General features: G+C 42.4%; 1 protein-coding gene across 1 annotated transcript in view; it reads right to left on the reverse strand.

Moving 5' to 3' along the window:
- Positions 1 to 17,251, reverse strand: part of GTF3C1 (general transcription factor IIIC subunit 1) — a 1,928,973-nt gene that overhangs the window by 1,474,199 nt on the left and 437,523 nt on the right. The window contains exon 13 of the mRNA XM_069210709.1: positions 3,394 to 3,488. Within this exon, the coding sequence (XP_069066810.1) occupies positions 3,394 to 3,488 (95 nt within the window). The remainder of the gene's footprint in view (positions 1 to 3,393; positions 3,489 to 17,251) is intronic.

Genomic DNA, 17,251 nt, shown 5'->3' on the forward strand with positions numbered 1-17,251 from the left:
TTAGTTTCTGGAGGGCCTGGGGACCACGTTGAAACCGTTGGCCCACTTCGGCTCAGGTAGGAGGCACGGGTGCAGTGGTGTTGTCTACTGTTGTGTTTTAGTTGGTCCAGAGTCCTCAAGATTCTTCTTGGGTGCCTGCAGGGAAGTATCTCCGCTATGCCACGGGAGAGCCTGGTGCTTTTAGAAGTGCAGGCAGTCCATCCAGGCTTCTCGAGGCTGTGAAGCTGCAGGACAAGACAACTTCGGCACAATGGTATGGTCTGCCAACAGGCTGGCAGGGCCAGGCTGACTCAGTAGCTGCTTCTCTGTTCTTGCTTTTCATGGCTCTTCAGTCTCCTCCTTTTTGGGTCCAGAGAATCTGTCTTGTGGTTTTGGGGAGCCAACTAAATACTGAATTTAGGGGCGTTTAGGGGAGTGAAGGGTAGTACCCAATGGGCTACTTACCCTTGGGGGCCTACACTCTCTATATGACCACTTCCTGTGAGGAGTGGGCATATTCCTATCCCAGAAAGCCTAGTTCCAGCCAAAAACAGGATGGTGGAACCTTTCCTCGAATGTCCACCTTGGATAGCCATCATAGGGTGTGGTTGGCAGAGGAGGTACACGCCTACTGGCTAGCTAATTTTCCCACCTGTCCTGGTGCCAAATGAGCCTCAGGAGGGTGCCTATACCCAGGTCTAGGGAAGCCGGCGAGTTTGCATACTAAAGGCGATAGGGCCTTTTAGGCCCCTGGCCTTAGTATGCAGATCTGCTAGCCATTCTGCAGGAGTGGGTGACAACAACCCTCTTCGGAGCAGGGATTCTTTCTGACATCTGAGAACACGGACTCTCACATCCAGGGGGTCAGAAACCTGTCTGGTAATGGCAGGCTGGTTGAAACTAGTCAGTCAACACATCAAGAGACTTTGGGATTCAGGGGGCACACCTCTAAGGTGCCCTCTGGGTGCACATCATAATTCTGAGGCTGGTATCGGTCTGGGTTTATTAAGACGAAGTGTTTGATACCAAACGCCATAGGGTTCAGTAAAGCTTTTATGTGACTGGGTCTCTCGTGTTGATGAGGGCCCAGAACATACCTCAAGATGGCTTCCCTGTTAATTTCCAATGTTCAGCAATGGGGCTGATCACCACATGGGCATATCTGCTTGAGCAGTTATTCCCACACATCAAGTGTAACATATCCTGCCTTACGGTTCCAAGGTCTTCTTTAGGGGTGACAAATATACTTAGCTGCAGTGATAGTGACATGGTGCACCATGGGTGTGCCATGTGTTTTCACCTGGCTTGCACCAGGACACGCAGACTGCAATGGCAGCTGTGTGCTTCTCGTTTTTAGGTGAGATCCTTGAGTGTGGCACAATACATGCTGCAGCCCTTAGGGTCCCTCTCCTCTACCCAAACCCCAGGAGCGGTCGCGCCTCGCTTAACTGTGAAAGGGTGAGGCGAGGGGTTTGGGGTTGAAAGGGGGTTAACATTTAACTTTAAAAAAAGTAAATAAATAAAAACTTACCTCATCTGTTGCCGTGCCGTTCCCTCATTGTTGCTGCAGTTTATTATCCCTTTGTGGTGAAAGGTTTACAGCTTCTGCAGGAGGGGTGGGGAGGGTGGAATGGAGGAGCCACCCCTGACCAGGAGTACCACTTATTAGGGACTTACACAGGTCGAGGAGTGCCATTTGTACACAATGTTGCCTGTTTTTAGGGAAAGAGCACTGGCACTGCAGACCTGTTTAGCAGGGACCCACTGCACCACAGTCGAAAACCCTCAGTACCAGTAGAAAAAACGTCATGGGGTGACCATGTCAAAAGGGGCAATGTCCTACAACTGGAATTAGATAAAAGTACATTTCCAGTATCAAAACACCCAAAGGAGCTTATTAGTGTAACCCATTATAAGCTACCTCCATGTGGGAACAGCTAAAATGTTACCTTGCTCCAGCAAAGGTACGCGTGGTCCTTATCACAAACACAAATTAAAGTGTTTTACAACAACAAGTTAGGTAATCAGTCTGATGATTAAACTGAAACAAACAACTCTCACAAAGGCTTGACATCCTTGGGATAGCTTATGTAGGTCATATTGGACAGCTGCCTTCTGTAAATCAACAAACATATCTTGGTTTCTGTCATTTGCTGCATATTTCTCCGAGTGTGATCACAATTACAGAAACCACTTGCAGTATTACAAAATGTTTGCTGTTTCTACTAGTACTGGGGAAGAGCTTGTAGTTTTTTGGCTGACAAAGGACTGGAATCTGCTGCATAAGCTTTAGCTAAGGTACTACCTGACGTGTGGATGAAACTATGTTTCACACATCCATTTCTTTGGCAAGCACATTGAATCACTACAAGAACAAATTAACCTCATGGGTTCTTTGCTCAGGCTTATTCTGGTTTCATTTCTAACAGATTTGGTAGCTTCACATTTCCAATGATACTTGAACAATTTATAAACACAGCCAATGAGACACAGCCCAGCACCACATAAAACATTGTACCATTATTCTTTTATAAAAGTTCCAGAAATAACATGTGCCTATGCACCCAATTTTCTACAGGAACACAAGATACTGCCTGTTGTTTCTATTATTCAACAGCATTCTATTCACCTGCTTGTTTTAAATTTTATGGACCATCAAGGTATACATTTTGGAATGCATCCATTTCTTTGATTATAGGATGAGGAACTTAATCCAGACTGGTTCATGTGCATTTATACCTGCTTGCAGATATTAAATGGACTTGACATTTCCCAATTATCCTTGCAGAAAACAACATGATTGATTTTTTTTGCACACTAAGAAATACACACTGCATTAGTTCCTCTGCAAAAATTATTCCAAACTTTGCAGATTGGCTATTGGGTCGGCGGCCCTTGATCAAGAAAAATATTTATGGTCGAAAGGACTTTTTAATAATATTGCTTCCAGTGGGCAGTACTGTTAACCTATGCAACCAAATGACTATGCTAAGCTCTTTCAAATGAAAACTGTCACGTCATTTAGCCAACAGGTTGGATTCTCAGCACTTTCCTATCAACCATTACAAACTTTTGTAAAGAGAAAGTATTCCACTTATATGCTCATGAATACTCCATTGGAGATATAAAATCTCACGTGTGAAAACTCACCTATGCAAACACCTTGGGTGTCAATAGTTCCTTTCAGGACTCTAATTATAAAGCATAAACATGGTCTGCTTAGACATTTGCTTTCAAACTAAACTACTGAAATCAAGCAGTGGTTAATCCTCTTAAATTAGTTTTTTATTATGGCTCAATCGTTTTCCCCACTACTTTCAAGAAATATTATTTAGCAATTGTTCATATTTATGATTTTTTCTTTCCCAAAGTCCCATTTGTTAGGTCAATTGTCAAAGCTAAGTTTTTTCTTACCGCTGCGAGTTGGACATTCGAAAACGGACCTGTTCAATGGCACTTTTTACCAGGGGATCATCTGGATTTACAGAAGGATGGACGACAAACTGAACCTAAAAAATATTTTTCAGAAAAAGTAAGTAAATACTTTAATAAATTTCATTTTATAATACATTGCTCTGGAGAGAACCATGAACAAAAACAGAAATCCAAGTATTGTTAATGCAATAATGTCTCACAGGAGAGTGGTTTATATAGTTACTCACTTTCTGAATGTTCTTAATTTAAAGCAGTAAATAAGGGTTACCTTAATTGATACTCATTTTGTAGGCACTTTCACATATGCTACCGGTGGATATCCTTTACAGCTACTGGCAGGGACAAATACTGGACTAGTCTTGCCAAGAGTCACTCTTCAAGCGTTAGAATAATGCATTTAGGTGCTTGATACCACATACCTGCACCAAAACCTAATGTCATGCTATTTATTGCACCTTCTAGTATCTAAGTTGATTAAGAAGTTCAGTTTCAAAATAGTCAATCAGCAGACATTTTAATTTTAAAATCATCACTGCTGCAGCCAGGTGGCTATTGCTTGGAGTCGAGTAGGGGTGAAGTTGTCATGGTTACAGCTATTCTGCTTTTCGTACATGGCTGAAGGCTGGGCATGCTGCCCATAAATTCACCATCTTCTGCTTACCCATGTCTGTCACCTAGAAAACTATCAATGAAGTGAGGGTAGTAAGAGCTCTCTGGCTGGAGCCTGGGTTTGACATGCAGCATCTGCATTGCAGTGCACGTGGTGGAGTTAGATTCTGCCAGTCCTGAGAGTTGCTTGGTGATGTTCCCATTGAGTAGGACTTCATCCTCAGCCAGCCACAGCCCACTTCTGCCAACGTGAGGGGCTAACTTTCCACTGTTGAGCCTTAGGCTCTCGAACAAAGCAGTCACACAGAGACTAAGCCTCTGATTACAAACTCATTTGGAACACTCATTGCCCCTTGCAGTAAGGAACTAGCTTCCTTAATCTGCAACTGTTGGTTACCAGCCTCTTACCAAAGCATCTATTGATATACTGCAGAAGGTACAGTTCGGAGTACTCAACTAACACTAATTTAACCAAAGGATAGCCACACTTTGGGATGGACAATATACGTCTAAATCTTAATGTTGCTTTCAACGATGTTTCCTGCCATTGTGAACTTAATGTTTGAATCAATATTATTAAACTACACTAGCCAATATAACATTTTCTAGCTTTTTTAAAGTGTCAGTTCTATTAAAGACACAAAGGCGAGGATTATGCTTTACTTTCTTTGATTAATTTAAACAGCAGCCATGTCAAACATTATCCAACTACAAATCCCATGAACACATGGGGAAAAGAAAAGTTCATCACAGTTCAACCAATCAGGGTACACATATCCCCTTAAGTCCTCTGTTCCGGTTGCTTCCTCCTCTTTCTTCGTGCGACAATCTGCTGGACAGGTACCCTTTACTCCTGCTTGTTCAAATAATTCCCTGTGTACAAGAAAACTATGTTGAGAACATGTCCCCAATGTTCATAAGGCCATGCACAACCACGTAAACCTGATAACTGTATATTGATATCATGTATCTGAAAAACCCACATTCATTGTATTACAAGGGCATACAATAATAAAGATATTACTTACACCAATTATGCACGCTCTATAATCACCAGCGGGGTATACTGGGTGGGGGGCTGGGGGGTCATTGGTAACGAACAGTTGGTCCCCGACCATTGGGGGATAATACTCATCTGTCACCTTAATAGAATTTAAGTTTTCCGTTAGGAAAGCTAGGTCATTTTATATTCTATGTCGGGGCTGGAGACAAGGATTTTGCTAGTTCAAAGCTCACCAACCACCAGATCTGCTACATTAGGAAGTGGTTCAGAACAGAAATGCCTGAACATTGAGTTGAATGACCAATCCGCTGCCTTCATCATGTCTTCAAGCGTGCACCCAGGGAGAATACCTTAGAGGCAATCGCTCCTCTGATAGAATGTGCCACAAACATTTTTGTATCTATGCCTTCTTCCTGCATGGCCCATCTAACCCATCTAGCGGTGATAGGGAAGGGCACAGATTGGTGTAGTTTTCTGAGAGCTATAAGGAGTTGTCGTTTTCCAGGGGTACAGATCTTCCATCATTGCTTCACAAGCCTTAATGCATCTCACCATGCATAGTTTCAGAGAATCTGGGAAAGTCTGTCTCAAAACACGGAAGGTTATACCTTCTGGAGTGAACACTCATCCAGTGATGTCTAACGCTCTGACATCAGATACTCGTCTACAGGAAATCAAGCATAGGAGGGAGGCTAACTTGACCTACAATTGCTCCCTAGAAAGGTATTTAATCCGAGGCCAGGAAATAAACAGGCTCAATACTCCATTAACATCCTACAGGACTTAGTATCTCAGTTCAGGAGGAAAGGATAGACGTTTAAGTAATTTCTGGACCAAATAATGTTCTCCCACAGGGAGGCCCTCAATCTGAGGTTGCCCCACCAATATCGCTGAGCAGAAGGTATTCACTGTTCTTTAGGCCAAGCCCTCAGTTGCCAGTTCAGCTACAAAATTCAGGATACTGACAATTTCAATCCCCACAGGATCCAAGCGACTTTGACAACATCAACGCATCCATCTGGATCTAGAGCAAGGCAATCAATATCTCTTAATTGTGCTACTAGCCCATGTCTTGGAGTAGGTCTGCAGCCTGGATCCAGAGTCCTAGGGCATGCCATAGTCCCTGGTAATCCTCCACGCCATAAACTGCAGCAAAACCTCCAGAAACGGATAGTGGGGATTCCCTGAGGGTTCCTTGAGGAGAGATGGGAATAGGGGTAGACAGACTGGAGAATCCCAAGGAATTTCTTTCAGAACTGGAAACCACACTTGAAGCCTCCACAAGGGGGGTATTACCACCAGAATCACTAGTCTCCAGACTTGGATGGAGAGTCACGTAATCAAGGAGAAAGGTGGGAAGGCATATCCTGACTCCACCTCCCAGTTCTGCTGAAAGGCATCCGCTGCGTGCGTGGATGGATCTGGCCTTCAACTGAAGTATTTGGCCACTTGGTGGTCCAATCAAGATGCAAACAGGAATTAAAACCACTCACTGGATTCCTTGAGATTGAAGAAAGGTTTCGTCACCCCGCTGCGTTTGTTCACCACAAATAAATTGCTCATAAACCAGTAAGGATGGGGATGTGTCTGGACTATAGCCCCTTTGGAAAGGAGATCCTGGACTTCTCAATCGACCAAGGAAGTCTTGTCGGAGAAGTGTAAAGGAGAAGGGTACAGTGCTGAACAGGGAAGCTGTAAAACGATATACAACCACTGGATGATCTGCAAGACCCAAGCATCAGATGTCAGGGATTTTCACTTTGACAAAATCTGCAGGCTGCCACCCCACCCCAAATCTTACATGGGAAAAAGGGATTACACACACCATAATCCACCTTGCTGGTGGCCTTCTCTGGAGGCCCTATGTTGAGGTTATTTGTGGGTGGGTAAAACCCAGCAAAACTGGGCTTGATCCTGCAATTGCCCAAGCCTACAGGCTTGGCCCTGGAACGAGGCCTGATGTCAACCATGGCCAGCCAAGCACCCCCTCCAACGGACAGCCTGGATGAAAACCTGTGGATTCAATATTTTTTTTTCTATGGAGGACTGAGCTTTGTCCAATGAATTGAATGTGGTGACAAACTTAACTCTTCAATAAAAGGATCACGAATAGGCCTCCCTGTGCCACTAGGCCTGTCTCAGAGGTGGCCAGATCTTCCAACTTCAGATCTATTTTAATGAGCAGCGACCTCCAACGTACAGTTAGCCTTGCCAAGTAATTTTATGGCCCTCTGTGCCCAGCCTGACAGGACTTCTGCGGAGATAAGGGATCTGTAGTCCTTGGCATTCTCCCCCATATCCAATATTTTGGATCAGGTCTGGCAATGCCAAGGTGCCTGTCCTGACAGAACCACCAAGAGTGGTCTATGCCCTTCTTAGGGTCACATATGCAGGGGTCTATTTCTGGGATAAGGGCAACTTTACCTGGCAGAGATGAACAGGGACACACTGTAATGAGACGGCTGGGGACCTCTTTATTAAGAGCTTTTCTCAATCTCTCTGCCATGTATGTTGCCACCTTGTCTGTAGGGGCCCAATCAGATGACCAGGGATGCAAGAAGCCTTCTGTGTCAAGCATGTCCAAGTCTAACAGGCATGGTCTTGTCGCAGTCGGATGGCGGAACAGGAGCGCCATGGCCAGTCTGAGTTTAAATCCCCCCCATCCGAGGCAAGTAGTTATCATCATCCAGTGTATGGAGGCAAGTGATGTAGCTGGCCTTAAGTTGGGTTTTTGAGGCACAGAAAAAAAGGGGCAGAGGGATATACATTGGCTCTGGGAGGTTACTGTGACCAAGAAAGGCATGCTTCTGCCAATCAAAGGCATCCAAGTCAACACCTGGGTAGTGAGCGCACTTCTTTTTTGAAGTCTGGGAGTCTGGGGCATCTGTTTAACCCGTAGGGGCAAGGGTTGGTGATCCTTTGGCTTCTTCCCTCTGATCGAGAGGTTGTAGGTAGAGCACAGCTAGATTGAGGAGTTTTTCCTCCAGGGGTGCCACAGCCTCAGCCTCCAAAACCACCCTCTGTATGGAGGCATCCATGTCCTCACAAAAATCGTCAATGTGGAAGTAAGTAATAGGTTCTTCTTCCATGTAGGAATCCTTGCATGTCCTCCATGTTGGGAGCACTGTATACTGGCTGGACCAGTTAAAAAAAGGGGAAAAAAAGAGGCTTTAAGGCACAATACGGAAGCACAGTAGATTCCAGCATGATTCCTTACACTGTGCCAAAAAATAATGCTGGTATTGAACAGTTTGCAGACTAATATTAAATTATTTGTTATTTAATATGCCTAGATGCGGTGTCCTAGCACACTCTATTGGGGCCGGTGTGTATTCACTCAGCGCAGTCAGTGCATGATTCGTATTCAGCGATGCTCGTCAGTCTTGAATACAGACTCCTGTATGGGGCGCCAACGTGTGCACTTGTGTGAGGGAAACCAACAGCCAAAGGCCAAATATGGACCCCATTTAGGGTTGTCCCACTCCAGGCAACTCTGGGCACGAGTGAGGCAAGTGGTCGCTCGTGCTAATCCAATCGCTGCCTTGAAAATTCGTCAGAACTGCACGATTGTTGCTTACATGCAGAAATAAAAGCCTCAGAAGAGACATTTGGGTGCCACTAGCTGTCGTAAGACTGCGCAGCACAGCCCAACAAGCCTCTGACAGACGGGTGCCCCTGTGGTTGCGCGGGGCCTCAAACTCAGAAGGGAGTGAGCTCTTCTGCGGTGCGTACACATTACCTAAAGACAATAGAATGGAAAAAAAAAGCATAACAGCATAAGTAAATTAAACACTTAGAACAGAGAAGTATGGCCCACTGATCTACTTAACTGACAGCTGCAAGGAGCAGCGATGAAAGAGAAGGAAGCAACAGAATAGAGGACTTTAAAGGGGATATGTGAACCCTGGTTGGAAGAACTGTGATGAACTTTTCTCCCAATTGTTCATGGGATTTACAGTTTTAGAATGGTTGACCTGGCTGCTTTTAAAATAAAGCAAAGAAAGTAAACCATAATCCTCGCCTCCGGCCCTGACAAAGAACTGAAACAACTAAACTATAAAATATGTATAGAAGGTATATCTGTATTAAGGTACACAAACTCTAATTAGTTTTACATGTCTGTTTACTATTACTAAACATGCATAACTAATATTAAAGCATGATAGTCAGATCCAACATCACCGCATCCAGTACTTTTAGTACAACCTGTAATTCCAGTACCAGAACTCATACAACTCTGCCAAACCACTTTAACCATGCTCTTGAACTCCCACTGCCATATCAATACTGAAACCAACATACTGCAGCCCTCAGCCAAAACATTTTATTACTGGCTTGCTTCAACCTGTGCTATTCTAGTACATGGATCGATACATAGCTCTGTCAAAGCATGTATATCCTGACCTAGAATATATCCTGTATTTAGCACAAGTTTAAAAGACTAACTGGAGTGTTTTCTTCAGTGGTAAAAAAAAAGTGACTTGTTCACGAGAGTCAGTGGAGTGACTGGTTTGGGGGATTTGACAGAAGAGGATACTGGAGTGTCATGATTGGCAGAGGAGGTTAACTGGAGTAATTGTAAGGTAGAAAGAAGTTGAGGCTGTCTAAAGTTAAGAGTTTCAGAAATTACTTGAGACAGGATAAGGAATGGTTTGAAATATAACCTAATGGAATAGTTGAAAGAGAGACGTAACAACCCTGTCAAGCCTCTCTCCTGGTTGGGTTGTCCTTTAGAGATATCTTGTTTCCTATTCTTCCAAGGTCAGCTGAGGCAGTTTTATCCCACCACAACGGGTTTGTGTTTATCCACTTCAGAATTCTATTCAAGATTCCCCTGCAACCACCACAGTCACAACACAGTCTGGGTTTAAGAGGCAGTAGCCATCTTCAATCACATTGCTAGTACAAGCTGAAGACCCTTGCCACTGAAGCACTATTCAAAATACAAACAGCAAGGGAAAAGATGGAGCAGTTCCAATGTACCTGCATGACTCAAGTTCACTGGAGGAAAGCCAAGGGCTACCTAGACAAATATGGACAGCTTTTCCAAACTGAGAAAGGCATTCATCCCAACACAGGACACCCACAATGGTAGGGAAGGGGTAATTAGCCCACTGAGCCATCTCAAAAAAGCAACGATGTAAAACAGATGCATTTCAATCACTAAATGTGCTGCAAAACAATAAGAAATGCAGTAGCCTGTTGCCAAATGTCCTTTTTATGCGAGTAAATATTCAAAGCAATGAGCTGGGGTGTCTGACTAGACACTTATCCAATAAACAGGAGTTTGGCTGTGGGTGCAAAACAGACTGAGGTCACACACAACAATGAAGGCATTAACAGATTTGAGGATAGCTAAAAAAAAAGTTACCGGATGCTCGTGTCATCAGTCCCACTCATTTCCATGTTTCACAAACACTAGCAAGAAAAGGCAAAGCTAGATGGAGCATAATAATCTAGGTAACCACTACCACAAAAACAACAACCATGATAAATCAGTAATGGGAGGAGAGCATGTGAATCTGCAGAAAGCTTCATTATTTATCAGAAAAACATGCCAAGAGTAAATAACCTGTTTTTCAAAATTCTTGCAGATTTTTCATCTACCCAAAGAGCCATCAGGCGGGTTTAACTGCACATGATGAAAATAAAGTGACCACTGTGATGTTGATGACATGTAAATTCTATTGTGGAATGGGATGTGGATAGAATGGTGGTTGGCAGGCTCTGAGGCAGCTGCTTCAGGGCTGTTGAGAGATGAAGTGTTCTTAATAAAAGTGAACTGCTCACCTATCTTGTTCAGCGTCTTTAAAGAGTATTTTTGAATTTCACATTGGTGATGAGGAACCCACTTGTTTTCAAAAGACAAAGAACACTCAACATGAAGCACGACTGGTGAAGCTGGAAGCGGCACTGGAGCGAACTTTGATACTTTCTTATGGAGCCAAGCAGAACAATACTGAGAAGCAAGGGGATGCAATAAACCTATGTGATGAGCCAAGTTATGGTGCACCATGCCTGTCTTGGGAGGCCATGTTGGTGGAGAAGAGTTAGCGAAGCGGTGGAACGCATCTACGTTTCTCAGTGAGAAAAATAAGCTCTAGCTCTGAAAGTTACAAAAACAATGGCAGAGCAAAGTTCTTCTAACAAGGTCTATTGTCTGCAGAAAGTTACGGGCTAACGGTGATGCAAAAACTAAGCCCATCTGTTTGAAAATGTTGATATCGTTGACATGCAAGTGGCCATTTTCGATCATTGGGAGAAGTATCAGTGAGATTAATGTGAATCACACACTACTGAAAGAGTGAATTACGGCTTACACGGGTTGACAGGAACACTCGGTCGACCTACACAACGGTAGTAGTGTGGTTAGGCCCTTCACAAATGGATAGGCACACCTCTAGTTGACCCATTTGAGCTTTTTGGATTTGTCCTTATTGTGGAGGAGCATATTAAAATCATGGTAGCCTGTCCACATTGATCGCCACACTACCATTCAAGTCAACAAAGTGTGGTAGGCACAGCCATTAGGCTTGGACGGATTATTGGGAAGATAATCTGTTTATGCTGGAGAAAGCTCTGGAGCAAATAAATGTTTTTTTAGGGTTTTTGAGAGACCACAATGTCTTTATATTTAATTATGTATAATCACTGTAGAGTAAAAATTGTACTTACAGTAAGAACAACTAGATAGACTTTTTGGTGTACATACGTAGGAAGAGATTTCAGAGGAGGGTTCTTTTTGAAGGGAAAATGCAGAATGTCACACCCCCACCGTTCTTTTTGTGTACCCCTGGGGAAACTTCAGTAAGGTGGAGTAAGTGAAAAAATATTTGGACATCATGCAAGGGTTTGTGGTTCGGTTTTGAGTGCATAACGAAAATGTTCATTATTGATGCATTGTCTGGGAAGTGAGGGGCCACAGATTTTACAAAATGTGCCAGAGTTGAGTGCAGAGGAACAAAGAATTAAATTAATATGAGATTTGTTTGTTAAAGCTAGATTGTTATTACCTTCCGAGGGTGAGTACTATAAAGGAAAGGTATAATTTTGAGTTGTTGGAACAGAGTAAAGAGGAGACAGTGGAACTGTACACCACTAGTTTCACGAAGCTAGCTGCGGCAAGTAAGTTCGGAGCTACAATTAAGGAAAGAAAAAGAGACCAGTTTGTATTGAAAAGTACACGTGCTAAGATCAGGGAAGGGTTGTGGCTGAAGGATGAACCACCACTTAAGGAAGTAATAATGGTGACAAAGAGAGTTTAACATGCACTCAAATGTGTGTCTGAGTTAAGCAATGCCAAAGAAAAACATTAAGTATTAACAGAGAAAGTGGATGAGGTGGTGTGTAAAGTCAATAGGAAAGAGCCTGTAAAAGATATAAGCATAAAGTTCACAGGAGAATATTTCAGGTGTGGGAGAAGTGGTCGTAGAGCAAATACAAGTGACTTTCCGGCTAACAAGGGCTGTGGAACAAAAGGGCTTTTGAAATGCTGCATGAATATGACACAAAAAAAACTGAGTAAAGAGGTAAATGAGATTTCACAAGAAACTGTATTTCAGTTCAGTGAACATTATGATCATCCCAGTGACGTGGTAAAAGTTGATGGAATAGATTTACTTGTTAGATTTGACTCATGTACACATTAACCATGTCTAGAAGCATGTATGAGAAATCTGTTGCGAATACTAATAAATTGAGTACAATCGATGTTGTTTCCCTTAGGGTATGGAGGAAAACACATCAAAATGTTGTGGTATTTTTAGACATGCTTTGAGCGGGGCGGTACATACATAACTGGGACAATTTTATGTCTCCACAAAAGGCGATGATTTATTCAGTTAGCCACATTAGAAATTGTTGGATGTAGTTTTAGGTCCCAATGCTAAACCACAGATCCAGATTCAAGTGACAGAACCAAATGTTAATGATTTTGTATCTAAATGTCCTGAACCATTTAATAAAAATTTAGGTTGTATGAAGGGTTATAAACAGGATATCATCCAGCGAAGAAAAAGTTGAATCCACCCTAAGAAGAAATGAAAACTTAACTAACAAAGTAATTCTATCTACCAAGTATAATGTTAAAGGATTGTGCAGGGCACTTTCGAGTCTGGTCCTTTGAAGGGCAGAAGTGAGTTTCGAATGAGAGGATTTTTCAATCACAAAACCACATTGTAACCATAGCAGATATCAGCGATGCCTACCCAAATTAGGCCCCCAAAGAGGACACAAAAAGTCTTAAAAGGAATGGCATTTATGCATTCCCCTTAAAAAAACAGATAACATGGATCAGCCTCCCAACCTGCTCAAAGACTGAAAACAGCAGATGTGTAAACACTTACCTTATCCAAAAGGAAACCCTTTCCTCAGCCAAGAAATAGAGGAAATCCAATTACAGTCAGAAAAGAAGGAAATTGTCTGCAGCAATATGCATAGGTCATTCAAGAGCCGGACACCTTGCAACAAGCGCACAGTCCACCCTCATCCATGTGACCACACAATAATAGAAGGCTTCTCCGCATTAAGGCAGACAATGGTAGTCTGCTTAAACTGGAGCACAACAGCCCCCTTTCCTGTCATGCTATCACCACATTGCACTACAATGCCTAGTTTCTGTACTTTCTGTTTTTGGATCTGTTTATTGACCTTGTATTTTGTGCATGACTTTTGAGAATTTGTTTAAAACCTTGTAGTCTTTTTTTCTTGGGTAGGTTCTTTTCTTCCTCTTCCAGGAGGCTTCTTTGACACCCTACTTATTACCAACTTCATATCTGTTTCATCAGAGTGAGGAAAGGTGTAATCTTAGGAAGGTCACACTTATGCTCCTGACCTAAGACAAGGGGGCAAGAGCTTCCACCCAGCCACAGCCTGATAGTTTATAATCTGTCAGGCCCACATAATCCAATATGTTATGCAAAGGAAGCACTGAGCAGACTCACTGATCCACCCTGGACTGTCACTGCACCAGTAACAGCAGACACTGAGTACAGGTGAAGGACACTTGCAGTCCTGAAATCACTATATTCACATAGGTGCAACACAATGGGTCAATGACTCATAAAATGTGACCATTCCCCTCGGTATCAAGACTTTATGCAATTATAACAAAACCCTGCAGCTCAAAATGATTGCAGCAGTGGAGTAGACTCTGCCGTAAAGGGGTATGGCTAGAGTTTGAAAAATAATTGAGCGACTAATGCTGAACCACACATCAAAAAAAACAGAGCTAAACATCAAAAAGACATGGTTACTAGTATGCACAGTTAACTATCACCAAAATATGCAAAGCAAGTGTCACTCTCCTCAGCCACTGCCTTCTTTGGATGGTGAACAATCCCTAGGGTGAAAACACTCACTGCTCTTTTTCTGCTTATCGCTCCTGTGTGTGCTGTGCTTTCCGAAGCCATAGGCAGCTCTGTTAACCGGTAGTATAACCAGACAGCATAACAAAGATACTCCAAACATACAAGATTGTGGCACACATTTTTGCTTCTAGTTGGTCCTGGATAAATTCTCACAGAGACTGCAAGGTGTACACCATTGAAGACATTGCAAAATCTTTGCTCAGTCCCCAAGTCAACACAGAGCAAGCGACTGACACTCAGTGGAACACATAATGAGCATTTGGCATGCTTCAAATGTTTAGCTAGTTAAACAGCAATATTGATTTATCTATTAATGTGTTTAGTGATTCCGCTTAGTCATCCTTGAAGTAACATGCACTGTGCACAGGACTACTCCCATGATGTGAAATGGAAAATAATGGCTAATATTCTTAGGGAAAAAATCAAAGGTATTCAACAAATCATACGCTCATTAAATTTATTCAGGATAAGATATGCCACTACTCCCTGCCCCATTACAGAAGTCAACTATAGGTGTCAGCTAGCATTTTGGCTTTTCCAGTGCTTTTTTATAATGCTGAAAAACATCTGGTAAAAAGACAAAAAATAGTTGGAATGCTGATGCTAGAAGAAAAACGTAATGGCCAACCTCAGTGTGAGTATATATGAAAAGACAGGGATGAAAAGGGGAAGCAGCACACAAGAAAATAGCAAGAAAACATATGCACTCATGCAGTGCTGAAATTAAAATAAAGAAGCTCCCTAAATGTAAGCAATGGAATGACACTAATCATCCTCTCAAAAGGAAGCAAGGACACAAATCATCCACAAAAATGATGGTAAAAAGGCTACACATTAGGGAAGGGACAAATACAAGAAGATGAAGGAAAGCCATCAAATAAAAAGCAAACAGGTAAGATCAACAAGAAAGCCAAGTATCAATAAGTTATTGTACCTAACAGGTCGAGAACAATTTGCTAAAATCTGTCTGTAGGCCTGACCTTAAAATGGACTGGAGGCAAACTATTCCAAGTAACAAATCTGTGCAATTAAATCCCAAGCCACATCTGGGGAACAAGGAAGCCACTTTACATGCAAGAAACCCTCAACACCTGGTTAACACACAGTGATCTCCGTCACCCTAACAAAACTACTCAAAGTCAACCTAAGATCCTTGTAAGGCTGGATGCCTTAAGTGCTCACTAAGGGAGACAGTCAAGGGGCATAGGGAGAAAAAACACTTGCAGATTAAAATGGAGACACTGACACTCAGAAGCAGACAAAGGAACATACAAATGATGGCCTCACACCAACGCTACAACACACATCCCAAACCAGATAACTATGCCATAACCACATTACATTAAACACTTTCACACAAGACCAGTCTACAGAGGATGTAACCACATCAGGACATACTGTCTCACACTAAGGAACATAACTGGGTTTTCCACCATTAACACCTTCACACACTATCAGACAAAAATAGGACAGGGTTATGCAGAATTATTCATATCATCCTACAGCAATACTAAATATTACCAATATCCTTCAAACCATACAATGCCACACCACTACAAATTACTGCTAGTCAACACCACACAACCTCACATAAATGCTTGCATCTTTTAACAACTTCCTTAAATCCACTCACACTGATGATTTGGGTGGATCTCAAAGTCAATACAACAAAGCTGAGTATATAAGTCCTAATCCTTTCAGTTGCTCCCTGCTGCTCTTAAATGGACACCATTGAGCTGATGAATAAGAAGATTAGTTACTTACCTGTAACTGTGCTGCTCCAGTATTGGTATCTTTCATAGATTCACATGCTTGAATCATCCCCCATTGAAGTGGGAGTCCAACAGTACTATAATAAAGCAATGTGTATCACTATAATAGATAGAATGGCATTGAACCATAGGTTTTATAGCCTATGTCCTTAAAAAAAAAAAAAAAAAATTAAAAAAAAAACAAGGGACCAAGCCAAATACTTCAGCCAGTTAGGCAATGGCACCCTGTAGAACACTCCCAACAAAGGTTGACTCCCTCAAATTTCCTATCGGAGGGGAGCCTGTAAGGGGAGGAGGGTGGGTCGTATGTGAATCTATGAAAGCTACCAATACGGCAGAACCATAGAGACAGGTAAGTAACTAATTTTCTTCTCCATTATTGGATTTTTCAGAGATTTACATGCTTGAATCAGAATAACAAGCAATAAAGGAAGAGAAGTAAAATCATACCATAACAGGTATTTAGCAGACGGTGGGAAAAGGTAAAGAGGCTCACCTTACTGAAATAGCCTATCCCACAGTCGCATCAATTCTTTACAAGTCTCCTCCAGGCAATAATGTTTCGTACAAGCGTGCCTGCTGGACTATGTTGCTGCTCAGCAGACATGCTGGAGAGGCACTCCAGCAAAAAAAGCTTTAGAAGTGGACACAGCTCTGGTTGAATAGACCTTGACTTTGTCCTGTAATGGCTTTCCTGCTTGTGTATGACAACATTGTATAGTTGATGCAATCCCCCTACGAATGGTCTGTTTAGTTATTAGAAGACTTTTTCTGATACCAGTATATGCCAGAAACAATTGGTCCACTCTACAGAGCGCTGATGGGTTTTGTGCAAGTAAAATTTCATGCAGCCTTTGACGCATAGAGAATGCAAAAATGTTTTTCTGCAACTGTTTGAGGAGTTTGGGAAAAATATTTGTCGAACCACTGTTTCATTTAGGTGGAAGTCTGAAGGCACCTTGGGAATAAACGTAGGATTGGTTAGAAGTGTGACACTGGCTGAAGTGAATTGAAGAAAAGGTTCTTTAGTGGTAAAGGTGTGAATGTCCCTTATTCTTTTGGCAGATGATTGAGCCAGTAAAAGT

Source organism: Pleurodeles waltl, chromosome 10 (assembly GCF_031143425.1).
Source record: "Pleurodeles waltl isolate 20211129_DDA chromosome 10, aPleWal1.hap1.20221129, whole genome shotgun sequence".
Taxonomy (NCBI): Eukaryota; Metazoa; Chordata; class Amphibia; order Caudata; family Salamandridae; genus Pleurodeles; species Pleurodeles waltl.